This window comes from Eublepharis macularius, chromosome 12, assembly GCF_028583425.1.
Source record: "Eublepharis macularius isolate TG4126 chromosome 12, MPM_Emac_v1.0, whole genome shotgun sequence".
Taxonomy (NCBI): Eukaryota; Metazoa; Chordata; class Lepidosauria; order Squamata; family Eublepharidae; genus Eublepharis; species Eublepharis macularius.
This window is the reverse complement of record NC_072801.1, coordinates 50442767-50461572: the sequence shown is the minus strand read 5'-3', so window position 1 is coordinate 50461572 and position 18806 is coordinate 50442767. Positions and strand designations below refer to the sequence as shown.

General features: G+C 48.7%; 1 protein-coding gene across 1 annotated transcript; it reads right to left on the bottom strand.

Moving 5' to 3' along the window:
• Positions 1-2116: 2116 nt before the first annotated feature.
• LOC129339193 (olfactory receptor 24-like) lies at positions 2117-2713 on the bottom strand. The gene has a single exon (XM_054993794.1). It carries the CDS (start codon positions 2711-2713, stop codon positions 2117-2119), a length of 597 nt encoding a protein of 198 aa, XP_054849769.1.
• Positions 2714-18806: the final 16093 nt, after the last annotated feature.

Genomic DNA, 18806 nt, shown 5'->3' with positions numbered 1-18806 from the left:
ACATCCACCATAAATTTTCCTTCACAGATCTGGCAGCTCGTCAAATAAATGCAGTCACAATTAGACATGGGCACGAACCAAAATAATAATAATAATAATGAACCTGTGGTTCTCAGTTTGGTGCCAATGACAAACCAATATCGCAAACTACAACAAACATTTCCCGTTATCAAACTGGTTCGTGGTTCACTGTTTGTTGGGCTCAGAATGCCCCCCATTGGACTTGGAGATCCCATATACCCAGGGAGTGTTTAGCAGGCTCTCCTCCAGCCAGCACCCAAGTTTGGTCAAGATTGCAATAGGGATCTTGGAGTTATAAACTCTCCAATCCGAAGCCCCCAGGAAACTCCAACTCAATACAATTAGAGCTACCGGTTCACGTTGGCCGAGTGTACAAGGGGTGTACTTGAAAGCAAGCTGCCTCCCTTCTAGGGGGTGGGGGGTCTGGCCACTCGCTGGCAGCACCCCCATGTGCCCATCCTGCAGGCCTCAGAAGAGCACGCTCGTATTCCTGGCAAGGGCCGGAAGGTGGATGGTGATGGCGGCCACCGGGCCTGGTGGGCATGGGGAGGCGGTGACGGGCCAACTCCCCTTTAGGAGGTGGGAGGTCTGGCTGCTCACCGGCAGAACCCCCCATGTGCCCGCCCACCAGACCTCAGAGAAGCGAGTGCAAGCTTATTCCTGGCAAGGGCTGGAAGGTGGGTGCTGACAGTGGCTGCCAGGCCTGGCAAGCATGGGGAGGCAGCGATGAACCACCTCCCTTTTAGAAGGCTGAAGGTCTTCCAACGGGACTTCCAACGAACACTGGTTCATTTCCCATGGGTAATCACGAACTGCCAGACAGAGATCAGGTGATCACCAATTTCGTGGGTTTTTTCACTTTGTAAAGCGGTTCGTGCCCATGTCTAGTCACAATATGCTACATGTATAACCTCTAATTTTCAGACAGAAAGCCCTGACCAAAATCCCCACAGGGTCCCCTCTCTTCTCTCTCAGAGGCTCCACCAGACAGGCAGCCCATACCCTATGCTTACTTTCCCTCATCCAGCGACTGTCTAGGGCTATTGAGGAAAGGGAACTTTGCCTTATATATGCTGCCGCCATTTAGATTAAAGTTGGCCCACTTGTTCTGACCAGAGTGTTTCAGTTTATTGTTTGTGTTTTATTTCCCCCCAACCAACAACTTCAGGCCAGCCAGGGTTAAGCAGAAACAAGAATATACTTTATTCACAAGATACATAAATTAGAAGTAAATAATTGGAAACACATAGGTATATCGTGCTTAACCGGGGAATTGTTAATATATATCAGAAGGGTTTCTTAACAGCCAGCAATATCTCTCTGCTGCCTCTCTTCAGCAACTTCTAAGTCCCTTCCCTCTCCAGTAACACACTTCCAAATGGACTCCAACTGTCAATGGCCTAGCACTCCACTATCTGTCCTTGTTTGCTTCGGAGGAGAGGCGGAGTTGGAAACAATCCTGTTCTTCACGCCTCCTCATCACACAACCTGGGACTGATTAATTCTAATCACACTTTGATAAAATAGTACAGAGCAGTTGGAAAAAAGGCCCCCTATCATTGTTGCCACCCCAGATGGAAAGAAGAGACAGACACAAATTCTTTGGGAAACTAAATGGGCCATATTTATTTGGCAACACCATAAACCAGCATATATACATGGCAAGGGCCTAACTAGCAGTACAGATCAGGCCCTGGGGTCACCCCTGGACCTTCACCCTGACCTGTCTGGGTGAGTCCCACTGCCCCGGGTGCGAGCCATCCACATGCATGGCTGGAACCCAGCTGGCCAGGCAAACGGCTCCCTTCTCCAAGCCTATAGCACCTCTCTGTATAGCAGGAGGGCCTTACTTGTCTATGGGAGCCACATGGCAGTCTGCCCTCTCAGCTGGCAGCCGTCAAGCAGTACTAGTGATCCTGACAGACCCCAATTAGCCAGAGTTAGCTGTGTTAGTCTGTACTTGCAAAAGAATAAATAGTAAATAGTCCAGTAGCACCTTTAAGACTAACGACAATAAAGTTGGTTAGTCTTAAAGATGCTACTGAACACTACCATTTTGCAACTACAGACTAACACAGCTCTTTTGGATCTATGTTCATGGAATGAGTTTGTAGTGCACTATCTTGGCAATCATATTTTTCAAACCCCCTTTGACCTCCTTATTTCTCAGACTGTATATAAAGGGGTTAAGAAGAGGGGGCAGCACTATATACAGAAGAGAAGAAAATTTTGTTATCTCTTGCTTTCCTTCATTCTTTGGCAGCATATACACAATTATTATAGACCCATAGAAAAGAGACACCACAGTTAAGTGAGAGGAACATATAGAAAAGGCTTTTTTTCTCCCAGAAATCGAGGGAATTTTCAAGATGGCAGCTATAATATATACGTAAGATGTCAAGGTTAGAAGGAAAGGAGTAACTGTAAACATGGCAGCTGCAACATATCTCAGCTGTTTCATCATTCTGGTGTCACTGCAAGAGAGCTTTAGGAGTGGAGTATAGTCACAAAAGTAATGATCTATTTCATTAGGACCACAAAAATGTAACTGCAACATCAGAATGAGTAATAGCAATGAAACTGAAAATCCACTGATCCAAGACGTAGCTGCTAACTGGACACAAGTTTGGGTCTTCATCATTGTTGCATAATGTAGTGGTTTGCAGACTGCCAGATACCTATCATAAGACATTGCACACAATAAACAGCATTCTGTAACTACCAAAATGGCACAGATGTACCACTGTGTGAGGCAGTTACTGAAAGAAATCAATCTGTTCCCAGTCAGGAGAGCCAATAGCATCCTTGGAAATATATTAGAGGTATAGCAGACTTCCAAGAAGGAGATGTTCCCCAGGAAGAAGTACATGGGTGTATGAAGGTGCCGATCAAGTATAACAAGTACAAATATGAGACTGTTTCCAGTTATGGCCACAATATAAATCACTAGAAATGCCAGAAAAAGAAGAATCTGAAAGTCAGTCAAATCTCCAAATCCCAGGAGGATGATTTCTGTTATCCTTGTCTCATTTCTTAACATCAGGACGTTCTAATATTCAAGTCCTATTGAAAAAGAAAGATTCCAACCCAGCAAAATTAGTATTTATGATAAGGAAACTAAGCCTTCAATCTAGAGACCTCCCACTCCTGAATGTAGATTTTTTTCTCTGACAGAAGAAGTCTTGTTCCAACTATGGAAGCATAATCCAAGCTATCTCAATCTGTTTAATCATGGAAGTTAAGTGAGGTCTGCCTTGGATAGTAGTTGGATGGGTTGCAACCAAAGAAGTCTGACTGCAAACAAAATTGCAATGGCACACCACCTCTGAACATCTCTTGCTATGAGGTTACCATCTGTTCATTGGAACGTGGTGGCAAAAAAAGGTCCTATTGGAAAAGGAAATTGCAAAAACAGCAAAATTAATATTTTTGGTAGGAAAATTACGGCTTTGATCTACTAATCTCCCTCTCCAAAATGCAGATCTTTTCTCTGCTGGAAGTGGTTTTGTTCCAGCTGAGGAATCATAACTCATACTGCTCAATCTGGATGGATATTAGAAGCTGAAATGGGTCAGCTGTGGTTAGTGCTTGGATGGGAGACCGCCAAGAGAATCCTGGTTCATTATGCAGAGGCAGTCTATGGACAACCATCACTGGACATCTCTTGCCTTGAAAACCCAATGGCCTTAATAATCTTAAGGGGGGTTCATGCTGATATATCCTTCAAAATAAATGCTACAACCTCTTCTTGAGTCTCCCTAGCTGAGCCTGTGACAAGAACTCTAGATGTTCTTCCCAGAGCAACACCACACAAAGGGCTAGACAATCTAAGAGCTCTGTCGTAGATTTCATTCATCAAGCACAAACATTCATTTCAGACAGCTGCTGCAATCCGATGACTCACCAATTTTTCCTATTGCTGTAAAGGTGGAGCTGCACAGTGAGTGGTCCTGATTCATCTGGTTGCTTAATCTTGCTCCCTTCATCTACCATATTGTTAGTACTGTTGAAAATCCAAAAATATGTGAATGCTTATTCTATCTTATCAGTAACAATTGTCACTACAAGGATTATTTCATGCATAACCAGTTCATTGTATTTTCTTATTGCCAATCCTTCATAAGATGATGATGATGATGATGATGATGAATGCCATTTATAGTCTCCCTTTCTCTTTGAGACTCAAGGTGGATTACACAGTGTAAGATCAGGATAGTCATATTCAAGGACATTTCCATAAACTATGTCATACGTTAAATAAACACAATAGAACACTTCAGATCATAACAACTGGAATCCTAAATTCCTTTAGAACCAATTAACTGAATTTTGGAAATTTCTGCTATTATTAGAAAAAGTGAAAAAAATTAATCACAAATTCTTTTAGAAAGGGTGAAAGGATTGTCTTCCTAGTCCCAGCTAAGGAGTGAGATCGAAAATCAGATGACCAAATTAGCTAATTCCATATGGAAAATCACAGAAATAGTGGGTTGGAACCTACCAACTATTCTGCTCATGAAAAGGAAGGATGGGGTTCTCGTTTCACTATGAAAAAGGCTCTGCTGTATATCGTGGGATCTAAAACTCTGTGAAATGAAATCTGTAATTATTAACAAAATTAGGCAAGATTGAATGAATAAACTGGCTGGTCCAACCTAGTTCCATTTACAAATAGCATTCTTCCCTCAGGAGTATTTACCCACAAATCTACAGTTCTGAAATGTAGGTTCCTTTTGCTTTTTTCATTCTAAATGTTTTGCTGCAGAAGTTAAATCAGTTGTTAAAGCAGACTGTTAGTATAAATACTAACTATTCTATCCCATAAATCACTTTGACAATCAGTATGGCAAAGGTAACCTGGGAATGTATGTGGTGCAATTGATAAAGTGGAAGAGTAGGGCTCAGAAAATGAAAATCAAATCCCCATTCAGCCAGGAATATCATTGAGTAAAGACATTTTTTTAAAAAAAATGATGTGAGAATGCTTATTCTGAGGAAATGGGATTATCTCCATGGTTCAGCACTATCATACCATATCCTCACCAGAATCCTCACATAGATTAGTTTCAGATGAATAGCTATTTTGGTCTATAATAGAAGAGCAAGATTCAGGTCCAGTAGTACCTTAAAAACCATCTAGTCTTACAAACAGATTAGGGTGAAGATGAATTGCCCAGTTCAAACAGCTTGCTTCATCATAGCTAAACCAAAGTTTCATCTCACATCTCTGAGCACCAGTCCAGCACAAGAGATTAAATTATACATTCTTTCTAATATCAATTGACTGAAATCACAAGCTTTCTCATTGACCATTGTGCTCTGGGAGAAAAACAAAGCTCTTTCTGCTGTCTTAATTACATTCATGGATGCCTACAATCTTTGTCATTTTCATATCATTCATTTGATACTCAGCACTCAGCATAAATTATTTCCACAGAAATCTCATGCATGTACATGCTTTTCAAGCATCTAAAAATCCTTTATTCAGAGATTAACTCCATATAATGATTTCATCTCTTTATCTTGTTTTAATTGACAGACACTTAATTATAAACTATTGGTTCTTTTAGCAAGAAACAGTTGATAAGACAGAAGGAGGCTGGAATTGATCCCAAGTTCCTTATTCACAGTTACTTGTTCCTTATTCACAAATTCAACTACGAATATTAAGAATAATTAAAAACTCCTACATCTCCAAATAAGGCTTGGTCTACCTCATATACCTTCATATTCAGACAAAGCTGCCCTCCAAGTAGACCTATGATATTTTCTGGTCCAAAGTGCAGTTCTTCTGCTAGCTGCTGCAATGTGAGATGCTCCAAAATATTTCAGCCACCTTGAATCACATATCAGCAGATTCTGGAGACTATCTCAGGCATGAAGACATGCACTAGTTCCCAGACCAAGCATGAGTTCTGGCTATCTTGAAAGTTATGATTATAAGTCCTTCTCATTTTTTTTCAAGGAAGTCCTAAGTAAGGATGTCTGAGGAGATTCCTTGTAAGAGGATATTAATTAGTGTTGAAAGAATGTATTGGCCCATTTCTTCTCACCTCATCTCTTTCAGTCTTAGTGAACGTCCCAGAATGATCACTGATTAATGCCTCAAACTCTGTGCTAGTTTTGATGCCCTGTTTTGTTATGATAGCAATGTTATTTCTAGCACTATATTTACGCTAAAGCAGTTAACAGCATTTCTGTTCTTCCCGTAATTGACACAGAATGGCAAATTTAGAAACTATTTTAGAAATTGTCCACAAATTGTTCTCAAAGGAATATTTGATTAGGAAAGCAAAGATATAAATCAGCATGCCAGTTTTATTTTTAAATGCTATACAGAGTTCTCGAGGGAAATAACCTATATTTGAAAACAAACAATCACAGTTGATTCAGTCACCAGGATATTGTTAAGAGCTGTCCAGTTAGACGTGTTAGGGTGTTTTCTTTTGTTTGTTCACCAACCTTTACTGTTTTCCTTATCTTACAAAGTTTTGAACACTAGTTATTATTAAACCTTTTAAAATACATTTGTTTATCATTCTGTCTGGGTCCTCACACCTCATTCAGTCACATGTAGTATAAAACTTACTGGGAAAGAGTAAACAAAATTGGTTGGACGGGTTCTCTGGGCCCTTCTGCAGAAACCTGTATCAGAGTAGTGGCAGCATACAGGAAGTTTTCCTGGTCCTTTCCTACTGTGACAGGATGGCAGTGGTGGGATGGACTAAAATTTGAACCCAGTGGAAGGCAGAGTGTTATTTGGCCTTGTCTTACTTTATCAACTTAAAAAAAAAAATTGCTTTCTGGCTTGAGGAAGCCAAATCTCTTAAGTTGCTTGCCAGAACATACAAGAGTTCAGTAAAGGTACTGGTGATGTTTTGTTTATTTTCTTAGCTCTCAGGTGTATGGGATAGTGAGGCTAGAAATAGGAGTGTATCTTCCTCCTTTCTGGGAAAGAAAAAGCTGAGGGGAATTATGGTTGTTGGGGGTTTTCCGGGCTGTATTGCCGTGGTCTTGGCATTGTAGTTCCTGACGTTTCGCCAGCAGCTGTGGCTGGCATCTTCAGAGGTGTAGCACCAAAAGACAGAGATCTCTCAGTGTCACAGTGTGGAAAAGATGTAGGTCATTTGTATCTACTCAGGAGGGGTGGGGTTGAGCTGAGTCATTCTGTAAGAGTTTCCCAGGGTGTGGAATGCTAATGGCGGGAGGCTTCACTGTATCCTGAGGAGGTTCTTTTGCATATGGATTGGTGCTTGATGTGCTAATCTTCTCTGCAGGGCTATTGTCGGGTGTGGAGTGTTTTGTTGGCCTGGTGTTTTTCAGAACTGGAGCCCATGCTCTGTTCATTCTTAAGGTTTCTTCTTTCCTGTTGAAGTTTTGCTTATGCTTGTGAATTTCAATGGCTTCCCTGTGCAGTCTGACAAAGTAGTTGGAAGTGTTGTCCAGTATTTTGGTGTCCTGGAATAAGATACTGTGCCCTGTTTGAGTTAGGCTATGTTCAGCCACTGCTGATTTTTCAGGCTGTCCAAGTCTGCAGTGTCTTTCATGTTCTTTTATTCTTGTCTGGATGCTACGCTTTGTGGTCCCGATGTAAACTTGTCCACAGCTGCAGGGTATACGGTATACTCCTGCAGAGGTGAGGGGGTCTCTGCTGTCTTTTGCTGATCGTAGCATCTGTTGTATTTTTCGGGTGGGTCTGAATACTGCTTGAAGGTTATGCTTTTCCATAAGCTTTCCCATCTGATCAGTAATTCCTTTGATATATGGCAAAAACACTTTTCCTGTAGGTGACTGTTTTTCCTTGGTTGTTTGATTTATCCTTGGTTTACTCGCTCTTCTGATTTCATTTCTGGAGTAGCCATTTGCCTGAAGTGCGTGGTTTAGATGATTAATTTCCTCATTGAGAAAGCGCGGCTCACATATCCGTCTTGCACGATCCACTAATGTTTTCATTATGCCTCTTTTCTGTCGGGGGTGGTGATTGGAGTTTTTGTGTAAGTACCGATCAGTGTGAGTTGGTTTCCTGTAGACCTTGTGACCTAACTGAAAGTTTGCTTTGCGGATGACCAAGGTATCCAGGAATGAGAGTTTTCCCTCACTTTCTTTCTCCATTGTGAATTGTATGTTCAGGTGGATGTTGTTGAGATGATTCAAAAACTCCCTCAATTCTTCCTCCCCATGGCTCCAAATGATGAATGTATCATCCACAAACCGGAACCATACACTGGGTTTGTGGGGTGCTGATTCTAGAGCTGTTTTTTCAAAATGTTCCATGTAGAAGTTTGCTATAACTGGGCTGAGTGGGCTCCCCATGGCCACCCCATCCATCTGTTCATAGAATTCGTTGTCCCATTGGAAGTAACTGGTTGTCAGACAATGATGGAATAAGGCTGTTACATCCTCTGGGAAAATCTGATTAATCAGTGCAATAGTGTCTTTTACTGGAACCTTGGTAAACAGGGATACAACATCAAAACTGACAAGTATGTCTTGTGGATTGAGTTTCAGAGAACTGATTTTGTTGATGAAATCTGCTGAATCTTTGATGTAAGACGAGGTTTTCCCGATGTGGTCCTGCAGGAGATCTGCCAGATGTCTAGCTAATTCATATGTCGGTGAACCAATGGCACTCACAATGGGTCGGAGTGGGACTGAATCTTTATGTATTTTGGGGAGTCCATATAGTCTAGGTGGCTGTGCTTCAGTCTTGCATAGTTTTCTGTGCGTGTCGGGATGTAGTGAGGAATTCTTGATCAGCGCATTTGTTAGCCTGGTGATTTTGCAAGTGGGATCTCGTTTTAGTTTTTTGTAGGTGGAGGGGTCCAGGAGTTCCTTAATCTTCTTTTTGTATTCCTCCGTTTTCATGATCACTGTAGCATTGCCTTTATCAGCTGGTAGAATGATGATGTCTGGATCTGCATTGAGGGTCTTGATGGCATTTCTCTCCTTGCGTGTTATATTGCTGGTGGGAAGCTTTGCCTTTCGTAGGATCCTGGCTGTCTCTCCTCTTATTTCCTCAGCTTCCTCTTCAGGTAGATGACGGATGGCAGCTTCTACATTTGCAATGATGTCTTCCACAGGAATTCTGGTGGGGGTGACTGCAAAGTTTCCTCCCTTTGCCAAGATGGAGGTTTCTTCTGGTGAGAGTTGACGGTCTGTCAGATTGATGACAATGCGTGCATTGTCGAGCATTGGGCTTGTCTGTCTTTTTTCCTGTAGTTTGTTAAACTTCTGCTTCTGTCTGGATGTGTGGTTGGTAAACACTTGTTCCATCTTCCTGTAGGTGAGATTATCGACCTTGTCCCAATCCTGACTTCTCATTTTATGGCTGGTGTTGATATGCAAGCAAAATAGCTCCTTGTCTGTGGCAGCAAGTTCTCTGCGGGTAGTGTGGATTCTCTCACGTAAGAGGGCCTGTTCTAGACGGTCATAAATGCGGTTCGCCTGTGTGGTTTTGAATATTCTTTTAGTTGTGAGAAAAGATGGAATGGTTCTTGTGTCCCTGCAGCGTAGAAGAAAGGTCAAAGAACAGAGTAGATGTGCTTTCTTGTTCCGAAGTGTTTCCAATCTTCGGGTCTGTTGGAATGTTTCCTCCCCGTAGAGGTGTTCGATATATTGTCGAAGGCTTTCTACGCTGCAGGGACACAAGAACCATTCCATCTTTTCTCACAACTAAAAGAATCTTCAAAACCACACAGGCGAACCGCATTTATGACCGTCTAGAACAGGCCCTCTTACGTGAGAGAATCCACACTACCCGCAGAGAACTTGCTGCCACAGACAAGGAGCTATTTTGCTTGCATATCAACACCAGCCATAAAATGAGAAGTCAGGATTGGGACAAGGTCGATAATCTCACCTACAGGAAGATGGAACAAGTGTTTACCAACCACACATCCAGACAGAAGCAGAAGTTTAACAAACTACAGGAAAAAAGACAGACAAGCCCAATGCTCGACAATGCACGCATTGTCATCAATCTGACAGACCGTCAACTCTCACCAGAAGAAACCTCCATCTTGGCAAAGGGAGGAAACTTTGCAGTCACCCCCACCAGAATTCCTGTGGAAGACATCATTGCAAATGTAGAAGCTGCCATCCGTCATCTACCTGAAGAGGAAGCTGAGGAAATAAGAGGAGAGACAGCCAGGATCCTACGAAAGGCAAAGCTTCCCACCAGCAATATAACACGCAAGGAGAGAAATGCCATCAAGACCCTCAATGCAGATCCAGACATCATCATTCTACCAGCTGATAAAGGCAATGCTACAGTGATCATGAAAACGGAGGAATACAAAAAGAAGATTAAGGAACTCCTGGACCCCTCCACCTACAAAAAACTAAAACGAGATCCCACTTGCAAAATCACCAGGCTAACAAATGCGCTGATCAAGAATTCCTCACTACATCCCGACACGCACAGAAAACTATGCAAGACTGAAGCACAGCCACCTAGACTATATGGACTCCCCAAAATACATAAAGATTCAGTCCCACTCCGACCCATTGTGAGTGCCATTGGTTCACCGACATATGAATTAGCTAGACATCTGGCAGATCTCCTGCAGGACCACATCGGGAAAACCTCGTCTTACATCAAAGATTCAGCAGATTTCATCAACAAAATCAGTTCTCTGAAACTCAATCCACAAGACATACTTGTCAGTTTTGATGTTGTATCCCTGTTTACCAAGGTTCCAGTAAAAGACACTATTGCACTGATTAATCAGATTTTCCCAGAGGATGTAACAGCCTTATTCCATCATTGTCTGACAACCAGTTACTTCCAATGGGACAACGAATTCTATGAACAGATGGATGGGGTGGCCATGGGGAGCCCACTCAGCCCAGTTATAGCAAACTTCTACATGGAACATTTTGAAAAAACAGCTCTAGAATCAGCACCCCACAAACCCAGTGTATGGTTCCGGTTTGTGGATGATACATTCATCATTTGGAGCCATGGGGAGGAAGAATTGAGGGAGTTTTTGAATCATCTCAACAACATCCACCTGAACATACAATTCACAATGGAGAAAGAAAGTGAGGGAAAACTCTCATTCCTGGATACCTTGGTCATCCGCAAAGCAAACTTTCAGTTAGGTCACAAGTGTCAGGGCTTGCCGCAGCTGCCGCTGGGCGTGGCACTGGGCAGTCTGCTCCTGACGTCACAGGGGGGCCAGGGACTCTGCAGGACCCTGCTCTGTGGAAGGAGGGGCGGTATACCTCACCCAGACTCCCTCTCAGTCCACTCGCTGGCCTGCTCAACCTGGCCTGCTTACCCTCTGCATCCTCCTTCATCTCCTCCTTCCAGAACTCTCCTCCAAGCCACCACCCTTGCATCCTACTGCTCTCACTCCACATCATCACTCCTCACTCACACCCACCACCTCAGAGCTCTTCCTAGCCACCTTATATAGGGCTTCCTTTCCCCGCCCTGCCCTCCTTCTAGGCTTGTTCCCTCTCCTGACTTGGCCCAGCTGTGCCTTCCCTCAGGTGTTTCCCTCCTACCACTAATCCCTTCTTGGCTTCCTTGCCTTGCTGGCAGGGTGGGGTTGAATGCGAGCCATCCCCAGCTGAGGTCTCCTTGGCCTTGCTCACGAGGAGCTGCCCCAGCCGGCTTCTGTGCTGCTGAGCCTGCCTGGCCTTGCTCGCGAGGAGCTGCCCTGGCCAGCTTTTGTGCTGCTGAGCCTGTCTGGCCTTGCTCGCGAGGAGCTGCCCTGACCAGCTTCTGTGCTGCCTGTTCATTGATGCTGGGAGGGGCTACCCATCTCCTCCCCCAGAATGCCTGTGGCAGCTCCACCTGGAGGGGCTTGGCTCCTAGCACCTCCTGAGCCAGGCTGCTGTCCTCTAGCCAGGGTGTGGCTCTGGGCTGTGGTGGCTGCTTCTCCTCCTTGGAAGGTAAGGGCTCTGTCTGGGCTGTTGCTGTGTCCCTGTTCCCCTTGCCTTGGCCCTTTTCCTCTAGCCTGCTTAGCCCCCTTTCTCCCCCATGGTGGGTGGGACTAGCTGGCTTCTCCCTGCTCCCTCCAGCCTTCTGAGGCTTTGGCCTTTTGCCCCTTCCCCCTGGAGTAGGCAGGGTCTGGCTCTGTTTGCCAGACAGAGCAGCTGAACTGCTGTCTCCCGGCTGCCCCCTGCCGCTGTCTGCCAGCAAGTCCGGGGGCTGGGCTGCTGACCCCGGACACACCCCCCCTCTTAGCCTGGACGTTGGCTCGGGGGGGTCTGGCTCGAAGAGCCGTGACATGAAGTCCGCATCCCTATGGCTGGTCCCCCGGCGGTAGGTAATGGTGAACCGGTATGGCAGTAGAGACAGGTACCACCTCAGGATGCGAGGGTTGTGCTCTTTCATCCGGTGCATCCATTGGAGGGGTGCATGGTCTGTCACCAATGTAAAGGGGTTATTCGCCAGATAATACCGCAAAGCCCCCACGGCCCATTTGATGGCAAGGGCCTCCCTCTCAATGGTGGCATACTTCTGCTCTGCTGGCTGGAGCTTGCGGCTCAGGAACAAGACGGGCACCCTCCCTCCATCTTGCTCCTGCATCAGGACCGCCCCCAGGCCTGAGGCCGATGCGTCAGTTGCCAGTACGAAGGGTTTCTCAAAGTCCGGATTCCAGAGCTTGGTGGTGTCCGATAGTGCAGTGCGTAAGTCCTGGAAGGCAGCCTCCCGCTCCGGCGTCCAGCCGAGGCGACTAGGGCTACCCTTCTTCAGACAGTCCGTCAGGGGGGCTGAGCGGGTCGCAAAATGGGGGATGAAGCGCCCGTAGTAGCCAAGAAGCCCCAGAAACCTCCTGAGCTGACGCTTGGTCTGTGGTTGGGGCACATCCCCTATGGAGGCCACCTTTTCAGGCGGGGGTCGGATCTGTCCACCTCCGATGACAAATCCCAGGTACTTGAGCTCCTGGAATCCCAAGTGGCTCTTCTTGGGGTTGGCCTTCAGCCCTGCCTTCTGGAGTGCGGTGAGGACTTTCTCCAGGTGCTGTAGGTGGGAGGGCCAGTCGGGACTGAAGATGACGATGTCATCAATGTAAGCCATTGCAAAGTCCCGACAGTCCCCCAGGACTTGATCCACCAGCCGCTGGAAGGTAGCCGCTGCCCCGTGGAGGCCAAAGGGCATGCGGCGGAACTGGAAGAGGCCCCGGGGGGTGGCAAAGGCCATCTTCTCCCGGTCCTCCAGGCGCACTGGTACCTGCCAGTACCCTTTCGTCAGGTCGAGGGCGGACAAGTACCGGGCCGGCCCCAGTTGCCCCACTAGGACGTCCGCCCGCGGCATGGGGTAAGCGTCGAACTTGGCCACTTTGTTCAGTTCCCGGTAGTCAATGCAGAAGCGAGTCGACCCGTCTGGCTTTGGCACCAACACGATGGGGCTGCGCCATTCACTCCGGGACGGTTCAATCACCCCCAGGCGCAGCATTTCCTCCGTCTCCCGATCCACCGCCTCCCACTGCTTCCGGGGGATGGGTCGCCAGGTTGCCCGTGCAGATTGCCCCGGCTGGGTGGGGATGGCATGGTGCACCAGGTTCGTGACCCCGGGGCGTCTTGAAAAGACCCCGGGCGCTTGCTTCCACAGGGCCTGTAGCTGGGCCTTCTGTGCAGGGTTGAGCTGTGGATCCACCTTCGGCTCCTCGAACTCCGGGGCGTCAGCGGTCCATGGCAGCTCGCTGTCTGGGAGGTCTAAGGGGTCTTCGGCCAAGGCGCACCTATCCTCTGGCCGCTCATGCCACCGCTTGAGCAGGTTCACGTGCAGGGTTCTCCGTCGGCGTCGGCCTGGCCCGCACTGCAGCTCATAGGTGGTGGGGCCCAGCACCCTCCGAATTTGGTAAGGGCCCCTCCATGGGTCCCCCTCCTCCCGTGGGAACACCGAGTGGTGTACCAGGACCTTCTCTCCGACTTGGAAGGTCCTCATCCTTGCGCCCCGGTCATAGGCCGCCTTCTGCTTTGTCTGGGCGTGGGTGAGCTGGCGGTTGGCCTCAGCCTGGGACTGCTGCACCCGCCCACGGAGCTGGCTCATGTACTCTGGTATGGGGGGAGCAGGGCTGCTGGTGCGGGGACCCCACTGTTCCGCCAGCCGGGAGAGCATCCCCCGCGGCTTGCGCCCGTACAGCAGTTCAAAGGGGCTAAAGCCAGTGGACGCCTGCGGGGTCTCCCTAAGGGCGAACATGAGGGGATCGATGTAAAGGTCCCACTGTCGAGGCTTGTCCCGTGTCATCTTCCTCAAGGCTTCCTTGACGGTCTGGTTCAGACGCTCTGCCAAACCGTCAGTCTGAGGGTGATATGCCGAGGTGAACACCTGCCGGATCCCCAAATTCTGGCAGAGTTGACGCATGGCTTTGGCCCGGAACGGCCCCCCCCGGTCTGTCAAGATTTCATCAGGCAGTCCCACCATGGCAAAAAGCTTGGACAGGGCTCGTATCATCCCCGGGGTCTGCATCGTCTTAAGCGGGATGACCTCAGGGAATCGTGTAGCATAGTCCACAATCACCAGGGCAAAGCGGTGGCCCCGGGGCGTGCGTGGCAGTGGGCCGATAAAGTCCATCGCGATGCGCTGGAAGGGCGTCTCCATGACGGGCAGCGGGGAGAGGGGGGCCTTTGGTGGGCGCCGGGCTGCCACCCGCTGACAGGTGGGGCACGAGCGGCAGTGGGCCTTCACGTCCGCGTTCACAGAGGGCCAGAAGAACTGCTCGAGGATCTTCTTCAGGGTCTTGTGGTGCCCCAGATGCCCGGCCCAAGCGTGTTCATGGGCCGTGCGGAGGACTTCTGCCCGGTAAGCTGCCGGCACCAGTAGCTGGCGGATCTCTCCCTGGCCGTTTGGGGCACGGGCTAGGCGGACCCACACCCCTCCTTGCTTCTCAATGCGGGGAAGCCGTTGGGACCTCCGCTCATCCTGCACTCGGTCCTCTTCACGAGCTGCTGTCTCCCGCAAGCGCTGTAAGGACTCATCTGCCCCTTGGGCCTCGCAGAAGGGGCGGTCGGCCAGGGGTCCCGCTGGTTCCTTGGCCTGCGGGCCTGCTCCTGGTCTGGTAGAGGGACCCTCATCCGGGTCGGGGGCCTCCTCTACTTGCAGCGCTGGGGCAACCTGTGGGTTTGCCAGTCCCTCGGCTGCCTCCCTAAGTAGCCTGGAGAACCCCGGGGCATCTCTCCCCAGCAGCATAGGGAGCGGTAAGTGGGCTACCTTGGCCACTTCCAGGCGGCGGAGCGCTCCCAGATATTCCACTGTGATCCAGACCATAGGGTACGGCTGGGTGCGGCCCATCACGTCTGTCACCGGGACCCAGCGATGCACTGGGGTGTCAGCTGGGATAAGTTGGGAACGAATTGCTGATACTGCGCTCCCTGAGTCCAATAGGGCTTGTAGGGTCTGCCGTCCTATTCTCACGGTGGCGCACAGCCCCTGCACCGCCTTGCCGGCTGGTGGGTTAATTTCCCACGCAAATGTGCATACCACTGGTGGAGTGGCTGTGGGGGCGCAGGCTTGTATCTGGTGTTCCACCGCCTGTGCTAGCTTCACCTGAGCTGCTTGGAAGGTTGCCTCCAGCTTCCTCCACACCTCATCCAGGTGTGCCTCTAGCCATGGTCTGAGCTCTGCAGTGGCATTGGGATGCATCCCCTCGCCTGGCGCCTGCGTTGGAACGACCATCCCCGTACGGGCCACCAACTTGTCAGGGCTTGCCGCAGCTGCCGCTGGGCGTGGCACTGGGCAGTCTGCTCCTGACGTCACAGGGGGGCCAGGGACTCTGCAGGACCCTGCTCTGTGGAAGGAGGGGCGGTATACCTCACCCAGACTCCCTCTCAGTCCACTCGCTGGCCTGCTCAACCTGGCCTGCTTACCCTCTGCATCCTCCTTCATCTCCTCCTTCCAGAACTCTCCTCCAAGCCACCACCCTTGCATCCTACTGCTCTCACTCCACATCATCACTCCTCACTCACACCCACCACCTCAGAGCTCTTCCTAGCCACCTTATATAGGGCTTCCTTTCCCCGCCCTGCCCTCCTTCTAGGCTTGTTCCCTCTCCTGACTTGGCCCAGCTGTGCCTTCCCTCAGGTGTTTCCCTCCTACCACTAATCCCTTCTTGGCTTCCTTGCCTTGCTGGCAGGGTGGGGTTGAATGCGAGCCATCCCCAGCTGAGGTCTCCTTGGCCTTGCTCACGAGGAGCTGCCCCAGCCGGCTTCTGTGCTGCTGAGCCTGCCTGGCCTTGCTCGCGAGGAGCTGCCCTGGCCAGCTTTTGTGCTGCTGAGCCTGTCTGGCCTTGCTCGCGAGGAGCTGCCCTGACCAGCTTCTGTGCTGCCTGTTCATTGATGCTGGGAGGGGCTACCCATCTCCTCCCCCAGAATGCCTGTGGCAGCTCCACCTGGAGGGGCTTGGCTCCTAGCACCTCCTGAGCCAGGCTGCTGTCCTCTAGCCAGGGTGTGGCTCTGGGCTGTGGTGGCTGCTTCTCCTCCTTGGAAGGTAAGGGCTCTGTCTGGGCTGTTGCTGTGTCCCTGTTCCCCTTGCCTTGGCCCTTTTCCTCTAGCCTGCTTAGCCCCCTTTCTCCCCCATGGTGGGTGGGACTAGCTGGCTTCTCCCTGCTCCCTCCAGCCTTCTGAGGCTTTGGCCTTTTGCCCCTTCCCCCTGGAGTAGGCAGGGTCTGGCTCTGTTTGCCAGACAGAGCAGCTGAACTGCTGTCTCCCGGCTGCCCCCTGCCGCTGTCTGCCAGCAAGTCCGGGGGCTGGGCTGCTGACCCCGGACAACAAGGTCTACAGGAAACCAACTCACACTGATCGGTACTTACACAAAAACTCCAATCACCACCCCCGACAGAAAAGAGGCATAATGAAAACATTAGTGGATCGTGCAAGACGGATATGTGAGCTGCGCTTTCTCAATGAGGAAATTAATCATCTAAACCACGCACTTCAGGCAAATGGCTACTCCAGAAATGAAATCAGAAGAGCGAGTAAACCAAGGATAAATCAAACAACCAAGGAAAAACAGTCACCTACAGGAAAAGTGTTTTTGCCATATATCAAAGGAATTACTGATCAGATGGGAAAGCTTATGGAAAAGCATAACCTTCAAGCAGTATTCAGACCCACCCGAAAAATACAACAGATGCTACGATCAGCAAAAGACAGCAGAGACCCCCTCACCTCTGCAGGAGTATACCGTATACCCTGCAGCTGTGGACAAGTTTACATCGGGACCACAAAGCGTAGCATCCAGACAAGAATAAAAGAACATGAAAGACACTGCAGACTTGGACAGCCTGAAAAATCAGCAGTGGCTGAACATAGCCTAACTCAAACAGGGCACAGTATCTTATTCCAGGACACCAAAATACTGGACAACACTTCCAACTACTTTGTCAGACTGCACAGGGAAGCCATTGAAATTCACAAGCATAAGCAAAACTTCAACAGGAAAGAAGAAACCTTAAGAATGAACAGAGCATGGGCTCCAGTTCTGAAAAACACCAGGCCAACAAAACACTCCACACCCGACAATAGCCCTGCAGAGAAGATTAGCACATCAAGCACCAATCCATATGCAAAAGAACCTCCTCAGGATACAGTGAAGCCTCCCGCCATTAGCATTCCACACCCTGGGAAACTCTTACAGAATGACTCAGCTCAACCCCACCCCTCCTGAGTAGATACAAATGACCTACATCTTTTCCACACTGTGACACTGAGAGATCTCTGTCTTTTGGTGCTACACCTCTGAAGATGCCAGCCACAGCTGCTGGCGAAACGTCAGGAACTACAATGCCAAGACCACGGCAATACAGCCCGGAAAACCCCCAACAACCATCGTTCTCCGGCCGTGAAAGCCTTCGACAATACACTGAGGGGAATTCATTCCTAAGAGCAAAACCTAGAAGTGGACTGCTGGACTAATGGTGCCTACAGGCACACTGCTTGTTGAAGCAACCACATCTCAAGCAAAGGCACGCCTGAGTGAAGAGAACTTGTGTCTCCAACTGCAACATAAGCAGGCAGACCTCAAGAAGGCTAGAATAGAGCTGGAAAGATAAAAAGGTAAAGCTGGCACATGAGATTGAGCTTGTGAGAATTGACAAGGGGCTCCTTCCTCCATATGCTGCTGCAACAAGGATAGCCAAAAATATCCTCTTTACAATTCTGCAGGAATTTGAACTAGTTTGCATGGATTACAAGGTCCCCCCAGAAAACATAGAAAAGTTGAGATCTCAGCTGAGTGGAGTTCTGGCCTCAGTGTCTGGCCAAATGGAACTTGAAGAGAGGGCAGACTACAAGCTTTTTAAACAGAGAGTGTGTGAGAGGGTTCAGTTTCCAAAAGAAGGAGCCTACAAGAGATTTAAAGAAGTAAAACCTGAAAACAGGGAGTCCTACCCAGAGTTAATTTGTTGACTGGGGAAGGCCTATAAACTATGGGTTGAAGTAGCTCCTGTTAAGACCCTAGCTGATGTAAAGACTCTAATGTGCATTGATCGGTATCTGATTCTCATTCCTGAGCACATTAGATGCCCACTTATAGATAAGAGCCCTTCTACTCTCCAAGAAGCTGGAGAGTGGGCGGAATATTTGGAGGAAGCATACAAGGGGCAGAGACCCAACACCAGCACCTAAGGAAATCCTCGAAGCTCCTGACATGGTCCAGGGAGCAGTCAGAAGCTAGAGGAAGGCAGCACAGGCAACAGTGTCCTGATTCTTCAAGAACTGATGTGCAATTGCCAACAGAAGATTGGAAGGTACCCTGGTGTTATGCATGCAATGACCTGGGACACCTCCATAATAAGTGCCTTGGTCTTATACTGCCTTGGTCAAACCGA

What these genes read in the sequence shown, in the direction of transcription:
- LOC129339193 (XM_054993794.1), bottom strand. Translation starts at nt 2,713, where the DNA reads ATGTCTTATGATAGGTATCTGGCAGTCTGCAAACCACTACATTATGCA.